The following is a 25,492-nucleotide window of genomic DNA, read 5'->3' as shown; positions in this document are numbered from 1 at the left end:
TGGCTGGAGTCAAAGTTTTACCTTAGTTTCCTGACATGCACATTTCTGACAGCCTGAATTAATTTCTAGATGTTCCCTGGTAGATCAGGTTATTAGCAGTCACAGTGGTTTAAATTTGGAAGGATTTTTAATGGGATGATTTATCACATATGACTTCCAACATTCTTATTTGCCAAACGATGTATCTCTGAAGAAACTCCCTGAAAAGATTGACAGTTTGTGTTACAGCTCATGCATGGCTTTATTATTTTCCAATAAATTCTTGGCTTTTTCCTTTAATTCTTGAAAAAATTGCCATGTGATGCAGGAACTTTTTGAGGCTTCATCAAGCATTTTCCATTTGATACAAAAGCAAGTGAAATTAAACTCCTACAGGGACTTCTGTGGGAGGAGTAGAATTCACTCCAAAACCTGTGCGTTGGCCACATGTCTGCAATGCAGCTATTGCATCAGTCCAAGCCTTTACTGCAGTGTCTGCTTTTCCGGACTGTTAAGGTCCCAGTTTAATGCTGTCATCCATGGATCCTTTCCCCTAGCCTGCCCTTAATGCAATACACTGGCTTTTCTGTTTGGGACCAGTGTAGAGTCTCCTTTCCATGAAAAGCCACACCAAGGGTTATAATTGGCACAAGGGAACTTGTTCTAGTCAAATTACATTGCTAAAGTATGTAAAACCACTTTGAGATCTTTTCATCTGCAAGATGCTGTATATACCCCAAGTACTGTTTTATTACTGGCTTGTTTTCCTCTTCACTCCACCCTGTCCATCATGCTCTGTCCTCTTTCATAACAGACTGTTCCAGATAAATGCTGGACACTGTATTTTCCCTGCACTCTGTGCTGCCTAATATTAGAAATAACATCAACTATTGTTGCCATAATGCACTAGATTTCTGTGTTACTGGAGAAGCAGTGGTGGAAGAGACAGACCACTGTTTTTCATTAAGCTGTTTTTAATACCTGTTTTAGTTTAAGAACGGCAGGCCAAGTATCTGCATTCAACCACAAATAAAACTATGTTTAAATAAGATTAAGGCTGTAAATTAAATTTCAAATCTTAAATTCTCTTGGTACATTACAAAACACAAGAGGAAAGAGAGGGCAAATCTTAATATACTAAACTGGTTGAAAACACAGCCTTCTCTGGAAAAACTGACTTCTTAGGGAACTTTTTTGAAAAGATATGCATTTTCAGCTAAAAAATTGTATTTTCCCGATGAAAATTCAAACAACGGAAAAAAACTTCAAAAAGCTGAATAGTTTTTGCTCAAAATTCAACATCTTGAATGGCCATTGTAATGCCTTGTGGGACCTGTAATTTTGCAACTTCATTAGTTCCTTCTTTTTCAGGGGCTAGGGTCCTTAGGCTGACTGTACATGCAGGAAATAATGGTCTCTCCTTTTTAAAAACTCAGAGGTACCTCATTTCTGAGGTACCCTCATACCTCATATCTGAGGACTTGTAAGCATCTTGGATTTTGTGGTTCTCTGGGAAGTTCATCACAAAGAAACAACTTGTTGTGGGTTTTTGTTTTGTTGTCATTAAAAATCATGGTTTTTTATGAAAAACAAACACTTTGAATGAAAAACATCTTTTCATTTAAAGACCTGTTTTTCCAACAAAGACAGTCACAATGAAATTTTTCAACCAATCCTATTACAGTCATAACAAGTTATGAAAAAAATTACCTTGTCGCCACTTAAACAGTGAGTTACCTTGTCCCATTGTTTTCCAGTGAGATCTTAAACTTACCACTTCTATTGTCCTTCAGTGAGTAAAGACAGCTTATTAAAATGAAAAGACTTTTATTGCCCTCTATTTGGATGACTGCTTAGATGCATTTTTTGTTGGACTAGAATGCATTATAAATACATAAAGTCCTCAAATGTGGGTGACCTGTAATGCCCTTGAATTGTTTTCCAGTGCACTCAGTTAGATAAGGGCAACAGACTGGTTGGTGTTTGGTCTGGGAGCAGAGGAGTACAAACTCAAATTAACATCTCTTGTGCCCCCAAAAGCTGAGATACAGTTTTGGCAAGAAAGTAGAAAATATTTCAGGATTGCAAGATCTGTCCAGGTTCAAATTGTAGGAAGGGTTGAGTATCTGCAATGCTCCCTCTCAGTCATTAGGCCAAATTTGCAGGCCTGTATTGAGGCAAACTCCCATCAATGTAAGGGCTGACAAGGGTTGATCTTGTTTGATTATGTTTACTTGTTATTTAGTGAATTCATCCACAGATTCCTTTACAATAGAGACTCTTAACAGAGGCAGGGGTGTGATTAGTTGCAGAGGTTCATGACCATCGCACCCTGTCATGGTGCAGTTCACCCTTCTTTCACAACAGCACTGTGCCCAGTTATTCAGGCTGGCAAAGAGGTAGGGATCGTTTCTGTTGGTTTACTTACCTAATTGGTTTGGGGAGCAGAAATGTAAGTAACTTCTGATCTCGGATGTTTCCTCCTGGACTTTGCCAAAACTTCTACCATGTAGCTAAAACCATAATCTCAATAGCCCTTACTGCCTGAAGGTAATGACAGAATCATTACTCTCATTGCTCTTCCGTTTGGCTGAATAAAGGCTACATGCCGCCTAGCTTAAGGCACTTACCATTTCAGTGTTCTTGTGGTTTCTAATCAGGTTTAAAAAGCAATTTAAGATCATTTTTAGGACATGATTTTTAGTTCCTTTGAGTTGATACAACAGAGAAGCAGCAAAGCCAAAAAATATCAGTATAAATGTCAGTGGTTTGAAAGGTCACTTCTCCCCCTCTCCTTATCAACATCCCAAGTATGAAACAGTGACTTCTAATGCAGTCACACATGCTGTAGTTCAGGCCTTTAACTAAACAGTCTAATATAATAATAGCAAATGACTGTAGGAGGAGATGGTTTAGTTTCAGCAGGCATGAAGCCTCATTTTACTCAGAGCAGTGTAAATAGGAGGGACTCCACTGCAGTTAGAAGGGTAATGCCACCAGAAGCTTTATGAGGAGAGAAGAGAATCAGACCTGGAGGGGTTTTTTTAGTTTTCTTTCAATTTTCCTCTAAATGGGGACATTAGTGGTACAGGACTGATGATGGTATTACTGCCTCTCTTGGAAACACAGTGCACACTCATTTCTTTAAGTAGCTAGTATATGGTATATCAGTCTGCTGGATCAATGATAATAGGACAGTTGACCCCAGTCCTGCTGCTATTGCATAGCTGGAATTCCTCTCAACCTTAATGGATGTGCTGTCAGCACAAGGGCTCAGCTACTCCTCTTGTATTGCCAGCTGAAAGAGTGAACAAAGTTTTTTCTCTTTATTACCTTTCTGTACAACTTCTTTCTCTTCAGATGAGGTGATGTGTTTTGCACATTGAAGTCATATTCAGAAGCACTGAATATTCATGACTACCTTTATGCATGTCTGAGAATATAATATCACATAACTAACCACAGTGCTAGCCTCAAGGGTGTCATGGTGCAGTCACCTTTTCAATACACTTGTCAAAATGACCCTGTGTGACTTTTATAGGGATCGTCCCCTGTCCACAGCAAGGCTAGAGGAAAAATGCCTTGCTTCAGATCTTTTTGTCCCCCATATAACTGAGTAAGAAAGTTTGCGGGCCAGAATACTATATGTAAGCTTAATTCACCTTTTTTCATACTTGCTTTTATTGGAGCCTTGTGCAATTTTATCACAGTCTCTGTTATCTCTAGCATAATTAATCATCCTCACTGTTGGTTGCACACATAGAATTCCCTGTTCTGTTTCCAGTCCTTTCTTTGCAGTCTGCTTTCTCTTCTGTCAATAGCTGATTTTCACTGCATATTTCTTGATTTTTGCCTAGGTATCATTCTTCAATCTCAAATGCTGCTGTGTTAGACTTTTCTTGTAACACTGACGTCTCATTTCTCTATTTTTCCACATTCTGTATTTGACTATTGCAGTCAAAGGCATAAACTGGAAGTCTTATGAGGAGAATAACAAAGGAATAAAGGCTGTAGATCATGCTATGAATTTGCAGGCTGTATTCTGAAAATGCAGTGACTCCAAAACCAAGCTGAGAGTTCTTAGGAGCAACCAGTTGAATAACGCAATGGATAGGAGAGAGAGTTTGATTCCTAGATTGAGTAAGCATGGAAAGGTGTCATTACCTGTCTATGTAGGATTTCAGAAGCCATTTCAGGGTTACCTTGTCCAGTTATGGTATCTACACTACAGGACACTGAAGGATACCAAATGGGGGGGAGCAGCTAGGTGCTTGATCCTAAAGCTAGCGGAGTTATATTTTTGGCATTAATCCAGTGCTTTTCTAGGTAAGAATGTTTCTGTAGTCAAGGCTGTGCAAGTTCATTTGTATTTTTCAAATAAAACTCAATGTAAGTGTCATAAGATCAACTGTTAGTCTGAATGACCAGTGCTCAGATTCTTGGCCTACATTCTGTGCCAATTTTACTTCCTCAGGATGTCACTGGGGAGACTTAAGCAGCCTACAAAGTATTGTATTCTAAAGCATCTGACGTCAGCTAGTGCAGAGAGACAGTGTGGTTTCATTGCTTACATTTGGGGCAGCTAGCCAGGAACTCCAGGGCTCTAACCCTGGCTCTGCTTCTGGGAGGGCTGCTGCAGTCTGGACAGATCAATGCAAGAAAAAGCAAAAGTTTCAGCAGAGAGATGGTTGAGATAGTGTCTAGGACTATTGAATATGACAAGGAGCTTTACAGACATATAATATAGGAGATGGAAGTGAAGAAAAATCTGTTGTCCTGAGTAGTAGAAATAGTTGCATTTCTCTAAATGAAAAGACTCAACCTAAACCCTTTCTCTCAGTTTCAGTTTTGCATCTAGGCTTCCTGCCTTTTTGTTTTGTTTGTTGGTTTCTTTGTTTCAGTCACATAAATAATGACATTGGATTTTCACCCTTTTTCCTTGCAACTGACTGACAACTTCAAAGATTCCTCCCCTCCTATCTGCAAACTGTAGCTGCCATTGCATAGTTGCAATAAATATATATGTAGAACAAAAGCAAAAAGAGGATGCCTGTGACTTTGGTGCAACCTGTGTCTTCACCCCTATGTTATCCTTATGTAAATGAGCCTAAATGTATGAGGCAGAATTTCTAGTAATCGGTGGTACTTGCTATGGGACTGTTCTGTAGTTATTCACAAGTGTGACCCAAGGCAAACAGGTTTGTAAATACACAGGCTTTTCTGCTCTGCTTTGGCCTGTGTTTGTTCCTCCTGATTGATGAAAACAAGTCCCACTAAAGGCCCTTGTGGACTTCATTAATTATGCCAGTGGTTGATTGGTTTGGCCCAGAATGCTTTATAACAATAGACAGATTTAATCAGCAACAGCTCTGGTTGCAACAGCTTCACAACCTCCTGGGACCATCATGCACTGAGCTTCCTTTTGCGTTATTTTCAAACAACCTTTAATCTTCCCAAATTAAAAAGAAAACAAAGCATACAATGTATAATATGTAGAAAAAACAACAGAACTTTCTTCACATGAGCTATAACAAAAATGTTTCCTTATTAGGTGACTGAATGCCAACATTGCTGTTTCCTGTGATGCTGGTTATCTGGAAAAGTTAAATATTTAGAATCTGTTTTATTTGAACAGTTCTGCCAAAAACAGTCCTTTGGATTTTCTCTGTTTGTTGTAGAGAGCTTCAGAATAAATGAGGCCTGAGGTAGATGTGCATTTGTGTGCAGGGAGACAGGATGGGAGCAGGTCTGAAAGGATTGAAAATATTTGTGGGCAACACGGTAAGAAAACACTTCAAAAAATAACACTTTCTGAAACCTGTTCTATACTCTCTGCAATGGATTGTTGGGAAGTGAGGCTTTTCCCATTGATACAGGTCATTTTTGTGGTACGTTAAACACTTAAAACTAATAATCTTCTGAGCACTTAAGGTAACCATATGACACTGGGTTGTAAAGGATTAAGGATCATTAGTCACAGTTTACACATCTAATTTTACTGGTTCAAAAAGTCTTTGCTACTATGCATCATGTAAGAAGCGTTTAAAATTGTTCTGGGTATGCTAGGAACTGATTTTTCTGTTGGTGATCCCTGCTGTGTACAGTGGAATTGTTCCTGTTTACAGGAGCAGAAATTGTGGCCTCGGATTTTCATTATGATAGGGGGTCTTCGATCCTTCAGAAGCATGGGGTTATTTCACACCATAATGATCATTATCTACACTTCAGAGAACTATTTCTATTTGAAAACAGAGATTAAAGTGGGGTGGAATTATCATTTTTATTTTTAACTCACATTGCCCTTGTTTTTCTCCAAAGTTTGAAGGTAGAGCCAAACCAAAGATTTGGCTTTGCTCTTGAAACCAAAGCACAAGCTGAGCTGTTTAACCATGGCCATATGAGAAAAGGAAAAAAAAAAGTGCGAGCTACATAAAAATATATTAAGAAGTTGTTGGAGCTGAAAGAAATAGTATTAGAATATTCCTATTGCCTTTTACTCTTCTTTGGCTCATCCTCTTTATTGCACACAAAACTTGGCCAAAATCAGTAAACGGTCTTCTATCTGAATCCTGTACCTCTCTGTTATGAATGCTGACTTCTTACATGCTATATAAATAGTGTGTTTTGGATATAATGTGCCAAGGGTGAAAGGCCTGAACAGTATTTAATCTAAGATGGGCCTTCGGATTTGTGCAGGGTTAAAGCAGTGCAGTTACCTTTTCACGAGGGTTCATGTTCACGTTATTTGTTGAATCTCATACTGAGGACAAGAGTTAATGCATTCCAGGAGCAGTGTGACTCAACAGATGATGGCACTTTACAGAATTTGCTTCTTGCTCTGCTAGAAGACCTTTCATTGCACAACACAGTTCTTGTAATTAGAGGCATGAGCAATAATATGCATGCTCATTTTTCACCTGCTTCCTGCCTTCTCTTTGACAAGATGAAGAAGAGCAAGTCAGTATAAAAGTGGGCAGTTTTTAATTCATGTGTCATTAATTAGCTTTTAAGGGTGCAATTATATTCTGAGCATTAGTATGATTTTTGAATGATGGGGTTTTTTAAATCAAGTAGGTTTGAAGGGTACATATCTGAGAGCCCTAGAGGTGGAATCATTCTGCTTGGCCAAAGAGACAAGTGAGAATGATGGTAGCATAAACTTTTGCATTATGGCTGTCAAAGTAACACTCCCTGAAACACTGAGGAAGAAAAGAGAATCTCTGTTTCAACAGCCTGTTCAATCTCTGTATTCTCGCTCAGTGTCAGAGGGCCAAATCCTTACCATTTTGTAATGTCCATCCAGTCTGCTATGAGCTAGACGGAGGTGCATACTATATTGACCATTTTGTAAGATACTCTGAGACACGTAAAGGAGAACTACCTAAACGCAACACAACGTTCTTTTATTTTTCAATATATCTATGTATTTTTTAACTGTGCACCTCAGATCACATTCCCGTAAACCAATCAGAAGTCCTCCTGGCTCCTGCTGGCTTCTGCGACAGTAGCCAGGGTTCATGTCCCTGTGGTCTGAGATTATTACAGTGAAATCTGAAAGGATATAACGATCAGGAGTAGCACTACACTTTATCACTGAGCCTTCCACCAGCACCACTGAAATGAGACACTCTGTGGGACACACATGGACGGGCTGCAGAGTGCATGAGCAGGTTGCAGGGGATGCCTGCACAGGGCAAGCCCTGTGAGTGGGGAACCTAGGGAAGTCTAGCTCAGGCTAGAGTTACACTCCTTCTTCTGTGGAGAAACTGTGGCAGATCATAGCAATAGGTACTTTGCTTGTGTTTTCCCAGGGCTCACCTGAGCAATCAGGTGTCCTGGCATGGCATGAGGAAGCAACTTGTGTCTCACATGACAACACAGGGAGCTGAGATTGCCGTTTTGTGGACTGACTGTGCAGCCCACGTCACAAGAACCACAGCCACAGTAGATGGTGTAATGAAACAAATTCATGAATTATGCAACAATTACATGAATTATGAAAAAAAGAAAAAAATATGTGAATTAAAAAAACCAGCTTGATTCTTATGCTAATCTTGTTTACAACTTGAGTAAGTATATATCGAGGGGAGCTGTTGGTTAGGCAGTTGGAAATGAGCTGATAACTTAGAAAATGTAGATGTGTAGTAGTAGATGGAGATAGTGTAGATGGAGAGCAGCCATCTCAGGCAGGAGTTAAGCAATAAGGCTGGAAAACACTGCACGGTGCCAACAATTAGCTGTGTGGACCAATGGTAGGAATGTGGCACAAACTGCAGCCAGTGATGCCACCGTACACCTCTGAAATTAAAAATACTTGGGTTCCTAAGGTCAGATATCCAAAGTCATATCCAGGGACTGATGTAAGTATCTCAGTTTCCCAAACAGTGAACAGAAACAACTCCTGTTTCAGTGAGGGGAAGTGCTTGGTAGATAAACATTCCTGCAAGCTGGCTGGCTTATTTAAGTGCCAAAGTATGAATTTAGGCACCCCAGCTTGCACATTTTGTTTTGTAATTTTTAGTAGAGCTATTCAAACAAATACTTACCCTCAGCTCACCTGGCAAAGACTTTCATTTTCACAGCTCTGTGGAAAAAGTGAACAAGCTTTATTTTCATTTCAAATATGTCTTTAAAAATGAGAGATTTTTCCACTGGCAGAAGACTGACATTTGCTGGTCAATATACTCATAAAGCAAGAATGGTAGCTTTGTGCAATTTTGTTTAATGAATGAGCCTTTAGATTGCTATAGCAAGCTGGCCAGCTAGCCACTGTGTTTGGGAAAAGTCAGTGATTTTTATTTGCTGTAATTTTGGGTACTGGCTTTTTTGTTGGGTTGGGCTTGCAGTTTGAACGCTACGGTGCTGCTCTGCTTTGGCAGGGTGAGGCAGCCATACCTAACAATAATAGGAACTGACGATTCCTCTTATGTAGGAAAACCAGTTTTAATTCCATTTGGCAAATAACTGCTTTCAGTTGTATCCTTGCAGGATGGGGCAGTCTTTTGTGCAGTATCCTCTCTCATTTTAGGGGAGCCAAGTTAACACAGTCAAGCAAGAGCACCTGGAGATGATAATCCATCCCTGCTCAGCCTTGTAATTGAGTGAATGTCCTCAACTCATTGAACAAAAGGGGATGAGGGACCTCATCTCCTCAGAAGACCAGAAGATTTTTCACTCTGTTTGTGAAGCCTGATGCTATGTGATTGACCAACTGGCTTAAAAGGATTTTTAATTTGTATTAAGGTTGCATTCAAAGATCCAGTGTAGAGGATAGGATGTAAACAGTTCTTGGATCAAGTCTGGCTAATGCAATCCACTTTGCAAAGGCTTGCTATCATTTTCACACACTGCTGTTAAATATTTAACAAAAATGTGCTACTCTTGGTTCACTGTTTTCTCACATTTCATAGATGGTATAATAAATGTTTGATTCAGGATGTTCAAGATATACATTTTGGCTCTAATGCAAAATGCATCTTTGAAATAACTCAGATTTAGAATCTAATTTATACTAATTTCATGTTAGTTATCTACAGGTGGAGTAAATGCTAATACTTAAATATTTAGAGCCAGATTCTGTCACACTTGTAAGTGAAGACTAGCCTCTCTGAGTTTTCATCAAGTCAGTGGACAGATCTCACACTACTGGTTTATTCAATCTAAATAAGAATGGCAAAATTTAGAATTCCATTTTGTTTAAAACCAGGTACTTCATCCCTTATAATCTCTACAATGGCAGTGTGAGAGCTCAGTGAAGGAGAAAAAAGATTATAAATAAATGAGTAATTTAAATTAGTTATAATTCTGTGAGAAGAAAAATTTGAATACTTACATAATATTTCTCATCTCTTTAACCAAGAAGTTGGGCTAAAAATTAAACAAACAAGCAAGCAAACAAACAATTTGCTAAAATAGCAGGCTTTTGTGGCAAACCAGTTTTATTTTACAGTGTTGTGGTTACAGTCTTTCTTACAGCACTCCTAGTATTTCAAGTTCTAAGAAAAATGAAAATTGCAGAGGTATGTGCAAAACCTTGCTTAAACCAGAAACTTTTTCAAAAAATCCAGTAGACAAGTGGGTTTGGATTTTGGTTAAAGAGCAAGTCATCCTATTTTTATCTGAGATCTTTGTCTTATGGGTCCCCAAACTTTCGCCTGTTGGTAGAACCAGAATTTGTGTATTGCAGAAATGTTGATGTGAACTAGTGCCACTTAGCTATTCAAACCCAGGGTAAAAGTTGAGAAAATCCTGGTGTATTCAGGTAGATTGGATTGGCTGTGGCCATGTTCTTTTCAGGTAAAGTGAAATGGGAGCTGGTGGTCTCTGTGTTCTGGATCTTTGTTTCAGTGGGCTCAGTGCGTTTCCAGATGATCATCCTTGTGTATTGCAGTGTCTATGCATATGAAACCACATAGATAAATGAGAGCATCTGTCTGTGATTTATCCTGCTTTGTTCAGTGGAGTAAAGTACATAAATTAATATTTAGGGCTGTGTTGGAGCCATGAGCTTTGTGTTTAGCCGCAATCATCTACCCAAGCTCCAAAAGTGCAAAATAGTGATCAGCTGTACATTGAGAGTACTCTGCAAATGCACACAAGGGGCCTGAAATATTTAGTTCCCACAAGTTTTCGCAAACAAAAATAAGTATGGGTAGGAATGTTGCCAGCTTTCTCCAGGCCTTGAGAAGCCTCATGCTGATGCGTATCTGAACCTAATGTAAATCAAAACATGTGGCACCAGATGAGTATTAATACTGTAATTTAGTGTTAGGTTTTGGTTGCATCTAGATGTTGGGACTAAGGTTGAGTGTTTATTAATGTTACCTATTCCTTACAATCAGTACTTGGTCCATGAGCAAATATTAGGCTTAACTGGAAACATACTTGCATGTGAATATATTCAGCTGAAGACTGATGTATTATCCATTGAATTTAGTGGGTATTTTTCCATGGATTTCTACTGAGGGAAGATTGGGCCACAGAAGTACTCTTTGTTGGATTTAGGTTATGAATAGTCTTTATAACAAGCTAGTAGCAGGAGCAAAGTTGTTCCTGCATTTGTTTGTAGCATTGAGCTGCACTTGATTTGTAGCAGAGAGAAGTTTATTTTAAATGGTCAAGAGAGGGCAGGCAGGCAAATTCTTGTAAGAACAAGGCTTCTTAAGTAAGACTGGTGTGAGATGCCCATACTCTGGCCATAAGGGATGAGAAAATAATTTTGTGTACATAAAAGGTATGAGGTTGGCATCTTAAGCCACATTATACCACCTCATCTACCTCTTCAGAGAAGGAATCTGTCATGCTAGAGAAGGTCTAAACTCAGGCTAGAAACCCTGAAAGAATATGAAGCCATGGAGTTAGACCTCTCCTTCACTAGAATGAAATAATTTAAGGAATTCTTTTCATTTATATTAGCTAACATGCCTCCTTGGATGCTGCATTTATAGCAGGAACAGATGTGATGGATTCTGGGTCATGAAATTGGTCATGTTACCTGGTTCACAGGTAAAGAACCTGCTAGTTTACCTTGAAGGTGCATGTTTGCTGGAGTTAGGAATAACAGGGCCACTGCTGTAATGGATCATTTTGCCATCCTGTCAACGTAAATTCTTCTGCAGGGAGAGCATAGCTTGAATAGAAATCATCCCATTTCCCACTGCCTTTCTGAAGTGAATATTTTGGTCATATGTGGAAATACAATTTGGTGTAGTGTAAGTGGAAATCCATTCAATGAAATTTGAAGACTATGAAAACTAATTGAAAATATAAAAACACATTGCAATCAGTTTCCTCAGGGCCTACTAACTTCACTGGTTCAAGGACGGTTCATCCTAAGCAAATGGATCAAATTCTTATTCCCGTGAGATATGAGTTTGTTGGAGGGTTGCATGGGTGTTAATAGGATGACTATTTATCCATCCTAATTATTATGCTTTTGAAATAAACTAGCACAGAGCTTGTGTAAATAAATATTTGAAGTCTTCTGAAAGGGTGCCTAAATTAGGCTAAATTTACTAGGACAGACAGATGATTTACATAACATTTTAATTAGCAGAGATTGTCATACAATTTAAGTCTCTCTATACTGAAATTTGGACATGTATATATTCTGTCTGTATATCCTCTCAGAAACATGGGAGGACTGCATTAACTGTCTCTAATGTTAGACTGCACTCCTCCAGAGCATGCATATCAATTTTCAGAGTATTTTTGTTCACAGGTTTCTTGTTACCTGCTTTCTATAGAGAACATTTTGCTTCAAGCCCTAATAAAAGATCCCTTTACTGTGGAAACCAGGCTGTCTGAATTGTCCTTTCATGGACCATTATGGTAATGAGAAAAGGAGGGAGAAAGAACCAACTAAAACCAGAATTTCTTGGAATGGATTCTGTTTGTCATATGCACATTGTGGGGTTGAAGAAATTGGAGGGAAATGTTTGTATAGTGGCAGGAAATGTTAAAGTAGCATACAGACGCCTTTGTAATTTTCTGCAGATTTAGAAACTTGTTTCTGTGGAACACAGTGAAATTTAGACATAAATACAGTGATTCACATTTAAGCAACAACAAAAAAAATTATTTGTAATCATGAAAATGCCACATGTTGGGAGAAGCTGTGTTAAGAAACAGCACAACAACTGCCAGAATTTCTGAAACAAGAGCCTAAAACATCTCCTGCTACAACACTAACAAGATGATTATCATAATGTACATAATACAGTGCTTGGTGTTTCAGATATGCTACAGAGGCACCATTATACAGTTTGTTCAGGATGACTTTTTCAGAAAAGCCACCTTTTCTCCTCCAGGACACCCCCTAGTAAACATTAATTAACAGTTTAAGTAACCTGTCAGAGATTAATAAATGAAGTTTTTCATAAATAAGGATTCATTTATAATAAATACATTATAAACTTACAATATAACACTTTGTAATAAGTGTTATACCCTACTACTATTGAGGTATTTTTCTGTTCATGTAAATTAACTTGATACATTGAAATGCAGACTGTTTTTTAAGGGAGAATTCATCATTAGCAACAAGAACTGACAAGATTTTTATACAAAACATGAAACTTATCCACAGTTTGTCATTAGCTGGAGTATTGCATTGACAGAAGATGCAGCATTTCAGCTGGTTATTTGTAATGGACTACGAAGGAATCTTGAACAAGATTTAGTAACTAACATTTAAATTAAAAAGGGAAGAAATAGAATAGCAATATGACATAGGAAAAGCAACATACATTACCATTAAAGCAGGTTTTTACACTCATTCTCATTCAGAAATTCCTTTTTCAGAGTAAGTAGGTGGTCATTGCGTGGTACAAGGCTCTTGTGAAACTGAGCAAAATATACCTATTTCCTTACATGATTGAAATTTGTGTGTTGAATCCCTAATGCTTATGAACCTGGAATAAAATATAGTTTTGGGTAGAAACTGCAGGAAGTTCTTTCAACCTGAGATGAAGAATCCCAACTGAGCTACAGTGTAGCTGGCTAACATGGTAGACTATGTGGAAAGGATTTTTCAGCCATATCTAACTACAGCCATGTCTAACTACTTTATTGAACTAAGACACTTGGAAAAGCATCTCTTTTTTTTCCAGCAGGATAAAACTGAAGGAACTGAGTGAAAGAACAATAGTGTGAACATATTCCCTGAAAAGATGAAGCTGGAGTGTCAGTACTTTTCTCTTCCCAGAAGGAATGTTATTGTAGTAACACATTCCATAGAAAGTTTGATGTATTTTAATGATTAAGGTATTTATCCTGCTTTTATTGTGACATAGATCTTTTTCCGTTCTGTTCACTTTATGAACTTCTGGCATCCATCTGTTATGGTTCCAGATCATAGTTGTTGTCAGATTGTTTGGACAAACTGTCAGGCATTTTCTAAGTTAATGACATTTATCACTGGTTCTCCTGGCAAATGAACATTTGTTAACCATGGCTCTTCTGACATTACAAAGGCAATTATTTGCAGCAGTATGGTAGCTCTGTGATAAGAGTCATCACAGGCTACAATTTCATCTTTCCAGTACTCCTGTTCTAAATAATTGAAATAAAAGTTTGAATGTTTCCCTCAGAGAGGAAATTACACAGAGGACTAATATTCTGGTTCTGGGAAAAGCAGGAAAGATTATAGGCAAGCACTTTAGAGCAGTTTTCATTTACTTTATGTAGGAATGGTGTTCTAGTGGGGAAAGCAAACAGGGAAGTAGTAATGGTAGCACAAATGGTCATGTCCAAAGTGTACAAAAGCATTGGACTCTTCAGAAATGACTTTTCTGGGCAGTCACTAAGCATATTGCCTGATAGCTCATTAGCCTTCGTGTAAGGAAGGGAAATAATAAACTATTCTGTACTTTTGGTGAATAAAATGAATGAACTGGGTTCAGCAGATACATGATAAGGCTCAGTCATTTGGCCAGAGAACTGATAGACATAACATCCATCACACTGATTTATATTCTTTCCAATTTGTCAAAAATAATCTACATTTTATCTGACAACTATTTACAACTAATAATAAACTTCTCTTGTTACAGTTTCCCATCTGTAGGGGAAGAGTAAGAAATTAAAGGTTCCAAGAAGGGGGAAGTCCTTCCTGAAAATACCATAGTTTCTTTTATATATTTTTTTTTGCATTTCATATGAATCCTGTTTTTTTTGTCTATTTTTCATGCTTTTGCCATTAAGAACATTCCTTTTTATCTTTAAACCTTCCTTTGATTACTGTCACTGGCTGTCCTGTTTCCATTCTCAGTTTCAATGTTAAGTTCCACCAGTCTTCTGACTGTCCCTCCTACAGCCATAAGCCGCATTTGCAACCCTCCTTTGACATCTCTCCCATAATGCTACTTCTCTGTACCTCTGAGACTTAAAACCAGACATAAGGGAGAAGAAGGACCAGAACAAACATGACAGTGCACAAGAGTCAAATTTCTAGCTTGAGCAGCAGCTTGTAGAAAACCTTGCCTTGGCAAGTCACTCAGGAGAGCAGACGATCTGTCTAGGTCTGTAACACCTGCTCCTAAATCACCACTGTGCAGGTGACTGCACTGCCCCATGACTCCAGTGGTTTTGAGCCAGCAGTGCAGTCCTTTGCTGGTTGTTTCAATCAGTGGAAAATAGAGCTGTGCAGAAATTAGGTGGTGTAGCTTATGCTCACAGCTGAAACAGTCCATATCTGCTTCTGCACTGGGAATTCTCCATCACACCTTCTCTGTGCTGTTAACATTTTGTCTCTCTGGATGACCTGACTATGTAGTCCCTATATGCCAATGTATTTTCTAAACAAAGCTGAGAGCATGAAAATGTATTTCTTCTCTGGGTTTGCAAGAGATAATAATACCTGCACATCTGCCAGATTATGTTGCTAGTTACAAGGATGTAAAATGAGAGAAGGTCACAGTAGCTAATGGAATGGTCCCAAGGTTTATCAGTATGAATGAGAAAAGAATTTAGTGGAGTTTAAAGAGGACTAATGATTTCCTCCCTCTCACTGCAGCTGCTTCACCCCGTTTGCTCCTGTTTGCTTGATTATATACAGAACATAAAAAGTGAACTACTAAGCTAAGTGATGTGTTTTCCAGGGTTGTCGTACCTTGTAACTTGATAATCATCATAATCCAGATTCACTAAGGGAAAGATTTATTTTGGTGAATCTAAGAGGATGTTGGTGATCGCTTTCTAATTTGTGAAACCATAGCTATTTCTGTGAAGGTTTTAACATGCAAATAATTAGCTATTTCCCTTTTATAAAGGAGCCTTTATGTCCTTACTACACTGATTCTGTACAGTTTATTATCTAAACACCGGTGCTTTCAGAGCTATTCAATCTCTGACTGTGACAGTGGGTAGATCAAGACAAAGACATGCAAAATCAATCAATTTATCTAGCTGTCCTGGTCAAATACTGTATAAAACAAAAGAGGCAAAAAAAAAAAAAATCAACCAAAGAGCTGAAAAGACACTCCATCTATGCCTTCTAATCAGGTTAGCAAGCGACATGCTCGTTTTTTAAACCTTTTACATGGATTGGGACAAAATGCACTGTTTTGGAAACCAGGCCGTTGTATAAATGGAATTGTGTGTCATTTAAAGTAAGAAGGTGTTTAACTTCCTGCCACCTTTTCCTCTGCAACAGAAGTCTTACTGATTTTGGTCATCTGCATTTGCAAGAAGCTGGCAAGGAGCAGTAGCATTCTGGACATAACTAGTGACTTTCTGTCAGTTTTTGCCTACAATTTGCAAAGCATTTTCTGAACCCTGTGGATAAGAGTAAATGAGATTAGACTGAAGATGAAACTTGTTACAAATGCACTAGAAAATCCAGGACATCCAGAAGAGATTCAAATACAATCTTTATATGCAATCAAAGAAAGATATAAAAACTGTTTGATAAATCTAGTAGATCCTTTCCGTATAGCTTCAGTATTTTTTCTTTTCCTTCCAAAAGCATCATCATGTGATCAAGAACTTCAGTCAGCCCTGGAGGAAGCTAAACAACCCCAGAAAGACAATGTGTTCATTCCAGAGTGTGCTCAGGGCGGCCTCTACAAACCAGTGCAGTGCCATCCTTCCACAGGCTACTGCTGGTGTGTTCTGGTGGATACAGGACGTCCCATCCCTGGTACATCAACGAGGTAAGGGAATATGCATTCAGTGCTCAAAATCTGTAGTGAGAAGATGCCTTAGTGTGCATGTACTAGCATGTAGATTTCTATCGCTGGTGGAATTATATCATATAGGTTTCTTCCACTATGAAGATGAAGTGAAATATTTCTAAGAGCCATCAGAAGTTACGACCAGATAGCCAGAGACGGTTTCATTGCAATGTCACAGGCAGTTTGCTCCCCCAGTCCTCTTTTTTGCTTTCTATTTTGTGCTGGGAAGCCAAGGCTTGGAGCAGATAATGAATAAGCCCAGAGGAAACGTCACACTCTTTAGCCTGGATATAGAAGAACCAGCTAAGATGGTCTATGACAGAAACCACGTCCAAATGTTCAGTTGTTCTTCCAGAAACCTCCTCAACTATTTCATATGACTGGCTTTGATGGAACAACTGCTTGGGAACCCATGGAGAGGAAATATCATTTTAGTGTGTTATTAATAGAAGCTTGGAGTTAGTCGTCTCAGCTGAGCCGGATACATGGTAAAGTGTTGTTAGCCACATAGAGCAGATGTAGGCAAGGCAAGTATCATGTTCCAAAAGATGTTATTTAGGCTGGTTATTGAGGTTTGGCTCTCAAAGAAATGCTATAGAAGCTCATATAAAGCTGATGGGTAGTATGGGTTTTTTGATGCAATCATAAATCTTTTCAATCTTAAGCCAAAATAATTTTTTATCATATGCATAGAGTTTGTGAAAAAACATTATAAGCCACTTGCTGTAAAGTATTATATTCCTGGGGAGTGTTTTTCACGTATTCTTCAAGTGCTGATTTACTGATGGCTGTTTATACCATAGTCTAGACCATGCCAATTACAGTACCAGCTGAAGTGAGCATGACTTAAAGTTACTGTTGATCTGCTGTTTCTGGCAAGTTGAAATCCATAAACACGACAAACAAAATAGTCCAAATTTGGCCCTGAAACTGTGGGATCCGTGTGAGGACCTAGAGATGTCCTCTAGAGATTCCAGAGGCTCCCTTTTCTGCTCTTCCTCTGTTCTCCCACCCCTAGGTTTGTTCACTGTGTCTTGTTTTTAGTGCTAATCCTTCTTTGAATTATAGTTTAAATCATTTTATGGAGCCTTAGTTCATATTCTCTAATTTGAGTTCAAATCATCTTCTTGTGCTCGTCAAGCAATAGGACTTCTGATTTTTTTGTAGTCCTTCTTTATGAGTATTATTTTATTGTAGTATCACAGAATAGTTGAGATTGGCAGGGACCTCTGGAGATTCTCTAGTCCAGCCCCTCTACTCAAAGCAAGGTCACCTAGAGTAGATTGCTCAGGACCATGTCCATCCAGTTGGGCTCTGAATATCTCTGAGGATGGAGAGCCCACAGCCTCTCTGGTGTTTGATCACCATCACAGTTAAAAAAAAAAAAAGTTTCTCTTACATTTAAATGAAATTTCCTGTATTTCATTTTGTGCCCATTGCCTCTTTTCCTGTCACTGGACATCACTGAGAAGAGTCTGACTCCATTTTCTTTATTTTCCCCCCTTTGAATAGATATAGACATCAATAAGATCCTCCCTGAGCCTTCTCTTCCCCAGGCTGAACTGTCCCAGTTCTCTCACCCTTTCCTTATTATGTCAAATACTCCAGTCCCTTAATAATACTTATGGCTTTTTGCTAGAGCCACTCCAGTATGCCTGTGTCTCTCTCATTTGGGGAGCCCAGAGCACTCCAGATATGTCTCACCAGTGTGAAGGAGAGGGGAAGAATCACCTCCCTTGACCTGCTGGCAATGCTCTTCCTAATGCAGCCCAGGAGGCTGTTGGCCGCCTTTGCTGCAAGGGCACATTGGTGCCTCATACTCAGCTTAGTGTCCATCAGAAACCCCAGGCCCTTGCTGCAAAGTTGCTTTCCAGCTGGTTGGCCCCCACCCCATGCTGGCGCAGGGGGTTAATCTTCCCCAGATGTGGGAATTTTGCATTTGCCTTTTTTTGAACTTCAAGAGATTCCTGCCAGGTCATTTCTCCAGCCTGTTGAGGTCCCTCTGAATGGCAGCTCTGGTGTATCAACCACTCCTCCGAATTTTGTATCATCTGCAAACTTGCTAAAATTGTTCTCTGTCCCAGCATCCTGGTCATTAATGAAGATGTTAAATAATATTGACTGTAGTATTGAACTCTGGGGCACTCCACTGGTGACTGGCTTCCAGCTGGAATTTTTGCTGCTCATCACAACTCTTTGAGACTGGCAGTTCAGCTGGTTTTCAACACTGTTCATTTATCTAACCCATACTTCATCAGTTTGTGTATGAGAATGTAATCAGAGACAGTGTCAAAAGCCTTGCTAAAATTAAGATAAACAGTATCTGCTGCTCTCTGCTCATCCACTGAGCAAATCATCTCATCACACAAGGCTGCAGGCTTGGCTAAGCATGATTTCCTCTTCATAAATCCATGCTGACTACTCCCCAATACCTTCTTGTCCTTCATATGTTTTGAAATAGCTTCCAGGAGGATTTGCTTCATCACCTTCCCAGGAATTGAGGTAAGGCTGACTGGCTTGTTATTCAGCTCCTCCTTGCCCTTCTTGAAGATAGAAGTGACTTTTGCTTTCTTCCAGTCCCAAGGAACCTCCCTCAGTCACCATGATCTTTCAGATATAATTGAGAGTGGCCTTGCAATGCCATCAGCCAGCTCCCTCAGCACTTGTGGGTGCATCCCATAAAGTCCCATGGATTTGCGTATATCCCGTTTGTTCAAGCGATCCCTGACTTGACCTTCCTCCACTGAGGGTAAGTCTTCCTTGCTCCAGACTTTACCAGTGGTCTCAGGGACCTGGGATTCCTAAAGACTGGTTTTACAAGTAAAGATGAAGAAGGCAGCAGCACTGAGTACTTCTGCCTTCTCCATGTCCTTTGTCACAAGGTCCCCTGTCCCACCCAGCAGCGGGCCCATATTTTCCCTAGTCTTTTTGCTGCTGATATATGTGTAAGAAGGCCTTCTTCTTGCATTTGATGCTCCTTACCAGATTTAGCTCCAGGGGGCTTTGGCTTTCCTAATGCCATCCCTGCACACTTGGACAGTGTCTGCACATTCCTCCTGTATCTCTTGATCCTGCTTCCACCTCTTGTATGCTTCCTTTTTATATCCAAATTTTGTGAGGTGCTCTTTGTTCATCTGTGCAGGCTTCCTGCCACATCCTGCACATTGGAATGAACCATTCATGAAACTGGAAGTCGTGATCTTTGAAAACCAACCAGCTCGCTCTCCTATTCATATTTATAGTGTGCATGCAGTGCACATGATTTTGGCTTCCGTTGTCACACCAACTGGAATTCTAGGTCTTCCCAACACCTTGGTGACTCACCTATGGATCTAGACACAGTCTCCATCTTCTGTTTTTCCTCTTTGGTCTGCTGGCCTTTTGTATGCAGTAACTCAGCTGTGGGAGAAGAGGTGGCAGGGAGTTCTTTCACTGTACTGCATTTCTCCAAAGTTGGAAGGCTGACAAGTTGGATTCAATCTCACATATATGATTTAGACACAAATCTTCCTTTTGCTTGATGAGTGCTGTGCCTGATGACTAATATTCAAAAGATCAACTGCTGTGGTCTTGACCATTTCTAATTTGTTCAGCTTTGCTGGACTTATGGGGAGTCCTCAATGGAGCTCTGAGGAAGTAATATTTCATAATATCCCCAGAGAAGACCTTTCTGAGCACAGATGGGTAAGCAGAGTACTCAGTTTTAGGAGTTTCATACCAAGTAAAGAATGACTGGTGTATTTAGGAATCTGCAGTCCTGGTAAACAAGCAGGTGGGATTACAGCCTGGAGTTTAAGAGGAGTGTCTAGACCTCATTTCTGGGAAAGATTTAGGTGGTCTGGAATCCCATTAATTGTTTCTTGATTTTAATTTTTTTTTTTAGTCTATATTGATAAAATTAAACCTTTTTCCCCCTAGCAGGGGGAAGTAATAGGGGATAAGAATATGATGAGAAATATGCAGTTGTCATTTTTTAATTCTTTCTTGTAGAATGGAAAGAGTGAACATGTGAATCTTTCCTAGTTTAAAGAACCAGTGGCTCATGCAAACTGGTGTATGCTATCTTCCAGCTTTCCACTGCAAAATACAAATGAGAAGAGTAGTTGTTAAAACTCTACTGCAAGAACCGATAGCATTAGTACTCCTGGTAGCAAGATGGATGCATTTCATCCTGGAATCTCTGTTCTGCAAATCTGCATTGAATCACTAGGGGACAACAGTGAAAGGATAGACAGATCTGGGAAGCTGTTGCCAGAACAGCTTAGCATTTTGCATGTTGTTTGTTTTGAATACATTAATGAGGATGAAATTTGTCATGTCATCAGGCTCTGAATACCACAATATTAGTCCCATTAAATTAGATGCCCAAAATAAAGGGAAGTTATTAATACTCATTGACCTTCTAATGTCCTGTCATCTGAAGCAAAGATAAATCATTTGTTAATGAAAGTATTCCACAAAAAAAGTATCATTCTAAAGTTAAAATAAAGATTTGTGACTGAAGCACCACTCTAGGACATTTAAGACAGTAAAACTGGCAAGAAATAGGCAAAATTGTGTTATAAAGCTGGGTTTTATGAAAGCCTAGAGGAAACATCCATTTGACTAAAAGGAGGTAATGCATTTAAAGGCTATAAAACCATTCCCCTGAAAGTCTATCGATATGGTCCTTGCCAACTGGCTCCCAATGCCTCATGGACAACATAGTGTAACCCTCAGCCTTTTTGCTCAGCAAGGCCATAAGTCTGTGTTCTCACATGCAACTTTTTAGCAGCTAGGATTATGGGCAAAGTAATTCCCAATCCACTTGCACAAGATTCTCTAAACTTAAAAAAGAACATAAATCAGCTGCTTCATGAGGCTGCCTACACTGTAGAATTCCTGTGAAACTCTCCATCCTCCACTGCTTTGTACACCTCAGTAAATCTCAGTGCTTCCCAGCAGACTGCTCAGAGGTATAAAGCAGCCTTCATAACCTCTTGATGACTTCAGATATACTGCTAGGAGTTCTTTCCCTTTAAAATTCAAGAGAGTAACTTGGGATGTGTTTTGACTACATTATTTTTAACCTGACAATGCTCCATTCTGACATGCTATCCCTTTCCCACTCTTTCCCCATGAAAACTGAGGCAAATATGTTTTCCTTATCAGTTCTTAGTATGGCTGTGACCGTGTGGTAGATTTCTAATGATTCATTTCATCTTTCTTCAGTTGCTTTAAAGAGTTAAACATGGACTTTGCACATTGTAGCATTTTAACACCTATTGGGCTTTAATAGAATTAGTTTGTACACAATGAACTACATATGTATGTAACAAAAATATAAGACAAAAAGGTAGAAAAGTAGAGGCCAAACCAGAAACTGTAGGCACAGAGCAGTAACAATAGTGGAAGAGGATGAGGGGGAGGTAGGTCAGGTATCAGATTAATTGGGGACCAGGCTGGTTGCCAGATACTGCATTAGTGAGTATTGCTCAGAGATTTCCCTTTCACTCTTTTCTTGGCTGATTGAAGTGGTCATCCATCAGGTATCTGAATCCAACCCATGCTGTCAAAGCAGCTTCTTTTCCTGCCATTCTTTAGGGAGAAAATTGCCTATAGCTCTCCCATGTCCATGAAACAGCACTGGACCTTCCTGAAGCAGCCAAAATTTGATGGGCCAGTGGACAGTTTCATTAGACGATGTGGAAATAAATTAAGCACTCAAAGGAAAAAGAAGTTGTTTTTTTTTTTTCTTCTCCTGCCTGGTAATTAAGTTCAGAATACTTAAGTATTTTTCTTAGGGGCAGTCTGGCCTGGACCCAGGACATAGCTACCATTTAATTCTTTTTAAAAGAATATTTTGTTCCAAAAATTTGGATTAGTGTATTTTAATTAGACATTTTAGTATGCTACTCAGTAAATGTCATTTTGGGGAATTCTCCTAGAATAGGAGAATTTCAAAGAAAGATGAGCAGTTATATAAAATATGAAAGAACCTAGATTCGGTGAACAGGTATGTGTGTGCAAATGCATGTATGTGGACACGAGTCATATCACTAAGGGTTTTTAACTGAGAATTGAAACTTTCTCTGAAATGCTGCACACTAAATTCTGCAGCTTCAAGCTACTTTAGGAGAATGAGAAAGTAAAATTTCTCAGAAAGAAATTATGTCAAGCTGAGTGAAAAGCCACCATGCATTGATAGTGGGATTGTAAGAAAATTGAACAGATTCAGCAGCAGATCCTCCCATGCCTCCCAGTCAATCTTGCATAAAAGATATTGCTAGTAGTGTTGCATAAGTCAATGTTTGTTAGAAGTACAAATAGCATGGAGTTTCTTAGCAGCTGGACTAACAATGTGGCTTTAAGTAAACTCAGAAAGCACAGAGGAACCAGAATATTCCAGTAGCAGGTGGGGATTCAGTCTTTTTCCCAATCCATTTCAAACTGCTCCAGCCCAATTCCCTTCCTTCTGGAAACCCTGTCAGTTCTTTGCTCTTGTTCAAAATGTTAGCTGTTCATGGTTAGCCCTTCTTATGTAAACTAACAGTTTTTATGGAGAGGATACAGTAGTACATGGCTTTAGAGCTGCAGAAGTAACTAACTAGAGTTCCTGCCTTGCTGTGATTTTGAAATTGCTTCTCTGGTGTTTCCCAACATGAATACTGTGTCAGATGTCAGAATCTGTCATATTGTTTATGGCTTTTTGATTTGGTAGGTGGGAGGAGAGCCTGACTTTGGTTTTGGTTTTATGGTTTTTTTGGTGTTTTTTTCAAAATTATTTTTTATTATGTATTATTTTATAGCAGTTCCCCACAGTTTTCTCCTTCCTCAGTTTTCCTCCCTGTAAAATGGGCTTTGGAATAGATAATAATTTTTTAGTTTGGTGTCATCCCCAGGAGAATAAAGATGTGCTGGCCTCATTGAGGTAAATGGAAAATAGGCAAATGAATTTGCATTGCCCCTTCTGAATGAAAAACAAGCTTATTCCCTGCGTAAAAGAAGATAGAAGTTTAATTTGGACTACAAAATTGGAAATAAATGAGTTCTAAATCAAATTAATCTTGGCTGGTTTTATTCTCTCCCTGTTTGTTCTTCAGGTATGAACAACCTAAGTGTGATAATGGTGCCAGAGCTCACCCAACCAAAACCAAGGATTTGTACAAAGGACGCCAGCTTCAAGGTCAGTGAAATAGATAAGTTTGGTTTGATGCATTCCAATACTTTGTTTATTCGCTGCAATAAATTAGAAGCAATTTCTTACCCGGTATCAAAACAATGTATCTTTTAGATATCGCTGTATTGATTTGCCACTGACTGAAGTCCTTGACTTTGGACCAGTGTATGTAAATATGGGTCCTGGGATGTTGTCAGAGAAAGTAAGGTTCTTTTTTCTCAGTAGTTTAAAGGCAGTCACATTTACTTACTGCAATTATTCCTGGCTGTTGTGATACCAGAGAAGTCAGCAAATATGTCCAGAATAACTTGGCCTGTACTTTATAATCCTTGTTCTAGAAAAATCCATGGGAAATTGGCCTCTATCTTCAAATCAGTCTAAAAAATGTATCTTCTACTTACTTTTTACCAAAAGTACTCTTGTCAGTTTACCTCCGAATAATACTGTTTTATTCTTCTTTGTTGTTGGAACAAACCTTAGTGTTTATTAGATTTTTCATTTTTTCACACTTCTTATAAGCATGTGAGAGATCTTATCTCTGGATAGTAGAGCTACACAGAAGTCAGTGGACTTGCTTCATGAAATGGCCTTTTAATATGTTTGAATAACTTGAGGTGTAGCAGGTTTAGTGATATTGCACGTTATGAGGGAATTATGAATCACTGTCAGCTATAGTAAAGAACCAGAAACAAGCAAATAATGTGGGCAGATTTTTTGTTTCATGAAAAATATTTCAGTTTAGCCACCCAGAGAAACATCTAGACAATAGTTCTGAACTAAACATGCCCATCAGTGTTGAAATGCATATTGAATGAAGCACACATTAATGCTCTGTCGTGAAACAAATTTAATTACAAGGTATAATAAAAAAAAAGAAGAAATATGAATGTTATTATACCATATATAATTAAATGTTGTGTTCTACATAGAAAGAAGTCAATCATAGGATTAACTGTAAGCTGTCCAATTACTGTGGCTGTAAAAATGGCAAGTGTGACCCAAAACCATATCTGGTTAAGTATGATGGGGCAGACAGACAGGAACAGGACAGAGAAGGAAGGCAAGGAAACATTCATGCCATTTTAGATAGCCCTATTATTTTTTCTGGATTTTATCTAAAACCATGGGTATAATTCTGGTCATCTGTGTTCAGGAAAATGGATACACTGGAGAAGTTAGCTAGCACTAACGTGTCAGTCGGGGAAAACAGCTAACTTTCCAAGATAAGGTAGCTAGCATTTGCTTCATTTAGACAAGACAAGGTCTGGAGGTGATATTGTTCCTTTGAGACCATGAGGAAGAGAAACTGTTTTCCTCCATGACAATTTTGGCACAAGAATAATAGATATTAACTACCCTGAATGAATTTCACCCAGGAGCTGTAAAGTGGTTTCCTAATATTAAAGCACTGAGGCAACAGCCTGCTAAAGAACTAGTAATGGAGAAGAAAATCTGGTTAGTTTTTTAGGTAGATCTTGATTACTTTATGAAAGAGACAGCGGGAGACAGGGTCAAATGAGTGAGGTACTCCACATTATGGCTTATCACTTAAGATAATGAACATGATATATACTAAGAGACGGAAAGCTGATTCACACTAAAAATTCACCTTGGAGCACGAATTTCACAGCTCTTACCAAACTGTCTCCATTTCTCTTCCTTCACAAAAAAGGGATGGAGC

At 38.9% G+C, this 25,492-nt stretch overlaps 1 protein-coding gene across 1 annotated transcript in view; it reads left to right on the top strand.

Annotated features, from left to right (window-relative positions):
* Positions 1-25,492, top strand: part of SMOC2 (SPARC related modular calcium binding 2) — a 146,086-nt gene that overhangs the window by 85,066 nt on the left and 35,528 nt on the right. The window contains exons 8-9 of the mRNA XM_075707679.1: positions 16,445-16,631; positions 23,735-23,817. Coding sequence (XP_075563794.1) covers positions 16,445-16,631; positions 23,735-23,817 — 270 coding nt within the window. The remainder of the gene's footprint in view (positions 1-16,444; positions 16,632-23,734; positions 23,818-25,492) is intronic.

This window comes from Pelecanus crispus, chromosome 3 (assembly GCF_030463565.1).
Source record: "Pelecanus crispus isolate bPelCri1 chromosome 3, bPelCri1.pri, whole genome shotgun sequence".
Lineage (NCBI taxonomy): Eukaryota > Metazoa > Chordata > Aves > Pelecaniformes > Pelecanidae > Pelecanus > Pelecanus crispus.
The sequence above is the reverse complement of the archived record's forward strand: the minus strand, read 5'-3'. Positions and strand labels throughout refer to the sequence as shown.